The sequence below is a fragment of the Camelina sativa genome, unplaced genomic scaffold (genome assembly GCF_000633955.1).
Source record: "Camelina sativa cultivar DH55 unplaced genomic scaffold, Cs unpScaffold02116, whole genome shotgun sequence".
Taxonomy (NCBI): Eukaryota; Viridiplantae; Streptophyta; class Magnoliopsida; order Brassicales; family Brassicaceae; genus Camelina; species Camelina sativa.
The window spans coordinates 1-2,015 of NW_010923232.1; the positions used below are offsets into that span (position 1 = coordinate 1).

Below are 2,015 nucleotides of genomic sequence, written 5' to 3' on the forward strand. Positions count from 1 at the left end.
AAAAAAAAAAAACAATGGAGAACTATACTACTCAAGCTGCTCATCTCGTTCAGTCGCCGTCTTCTGCCGAGCTTGGCGAGACGATCGAACAGCTCCGGGTGAAGCTGAGGGCGCAGTACGATGAATATGTGCGCTGGTTACGCGACACGGCGAGTTCATCTGTTCCATCATCGGTTCCTCAAATCACCATGGTGAATCCGGATCTTCCACCATCTCGGCAACAAACCATCACGACGAGTCTATATCTTCCACCCTCAGATCCTACACCGCAAAGGACCTCAGAAATCTCTTTTGGGACATCTGTTGAACAAGTGGTGGGCGTTCAAGTCCAAAAGGCTTATTACACAGATTGGACCTTTAAGGATCCATTTGTTGCTAAAAATTTCAGAAAGCGAAGGATGCGCTTCAGGCAAAGCTATCACAAGGCTCGGAAAAGAAATATGAAGAAGGATCATCGTTATCACTCTTTGCATCTGGCCTTCCGAGTTCGTTCACCACGGAATCAGTTGTACCTAGGTGATGATAGGTTCCGTTCGATAGCAGTTCTTATGGCAAAGGAAAAGCAACAAAGAGGAACTCGAAGAGCTCTTTTCAAGCATCGATTCCACGAGTTTCAGAAAAGAAGGTCAAGAGAAAGATATCGAGTGGTGATAGCCTCCTTCAGATCGAAGCATTACTCTTGGGTAGTTGCTAAGAAAAAGGTGAAAAACAGCTCTCAATTGTTTGCGTTCCCTCCTTTGAATCAGTTGAATGTGAGTGTTGATGACCTTATCTCGGCATCAACACCGGATTCCAAAGTTTATGCAACATCTCCAAAGCCGTTACCAAAGGTGAAAAATAATGGAATGAAACGAAGATTCGAATGCGAGAGGGGATCAAGAAAGAGAAGTTCAGCGTTGGCAACATGTTTGGCAAACTATGGTATGCGATTTGGTTATACTTGTTCTGCAAAATCTAGAACTCATTTCAAACAATTGCAGGAGAAGGGTCCTTCTCAAGAGAAGAGAGCGGGTAAAGAAGAGGAATTACTTTGGTTCCCTCCTAAGAATTATGTGTCGGGGAAGCTTGGTGCAGAATTAGCTAATCATGGAAACAGCTTAGAAGAGAGTTTCAAGCTTGATACCGTTTCAATTATGACAAAGAATGACTCAGGTCTGCTGTTGGAAAAGTTTGTGGCTTATGTCAGATGTCTCTCTGTTCAAGTGGGTACCAAAAAGAATCTGTTCAATGATTTATTTCAAGATAACCAAGTATGGGAACCTGGTGGGTTCTTAGCTGGCCAAGCTCTACATGACTGGTTAGTGGAATCTTCTGGTTTTGATAAAATGGTTGATGTTGCTAAGCATCTACGGAGGAGACTGAAAATATATTGTAAGCTTGGGGAAGTGAGTCTTGTTGTCCATGATGTTAATGGAAGAACAATCGGTGAAGGGTCTAATGGGAATCATAATCTACTTCTACGAAGGATTCAGGAATTCATTAGTAGGGTCAAGGAGTTTCAAGCAACATCTCAGGATCTGCAATGTCGTCAAGCTGAGGTTCTTACTTCTGCAAGTAAAGCTGGAACAGGCAAGACACTACATTACAACCTTGTACCTGCTAACTTTAATTGGGAACCAGGTGGAATCTCAGCTGCACAAGTTGAACTAGATTGGTTAGTGGTTTGCTTTGGTCGTGATATAATTGTTCACGATGCTAATATTGAAGTTTGCAACGACATTAAAGAACCAATGGATCATGGAAAAGCTAATCGTGTATGCGAGTGTGGTGGTTTAGAAGATAGTCAGCTTCTGTGGGATTGGTTCGAGAAGAGTAGTATACATATTGAACTGGACATTGCTGAGTTTTGGGGATTCAAAACATTTGGTAAGGAGTTTCTAGTGTCAAGCCAGAAGATACAGCAAAGTCATTACATGTTCCTAAATGGACCCAAGGAGAAGACACAAAAGCTAGATAGTGAGTGTAATTGGGTAATTTTGGAAGCTTTAGCATCGCTGCTACAGAACAATCAGCGC

At 42.5% G+C, this 2,015-nt stretch overlaps 1 protein-coding gene across 1 annotated transcript; it reads left to right on the forward strand.

Annotated features, from left to right (window-relative positions):
* Positions 1-7: 7 nt before the first annotated feature.
* LOC104774235 lies at positions 8-2,015 on the forward strand (the record flags this gene model as incomplete). The annotated part of the gene is given in 1 exon segment (XM_010498889.2): positions 8-2,015. A coding segment is annotated over 1 exon segment (2,001 nt), but the record flags the coding sequence as incomplete, so codon positions are not given.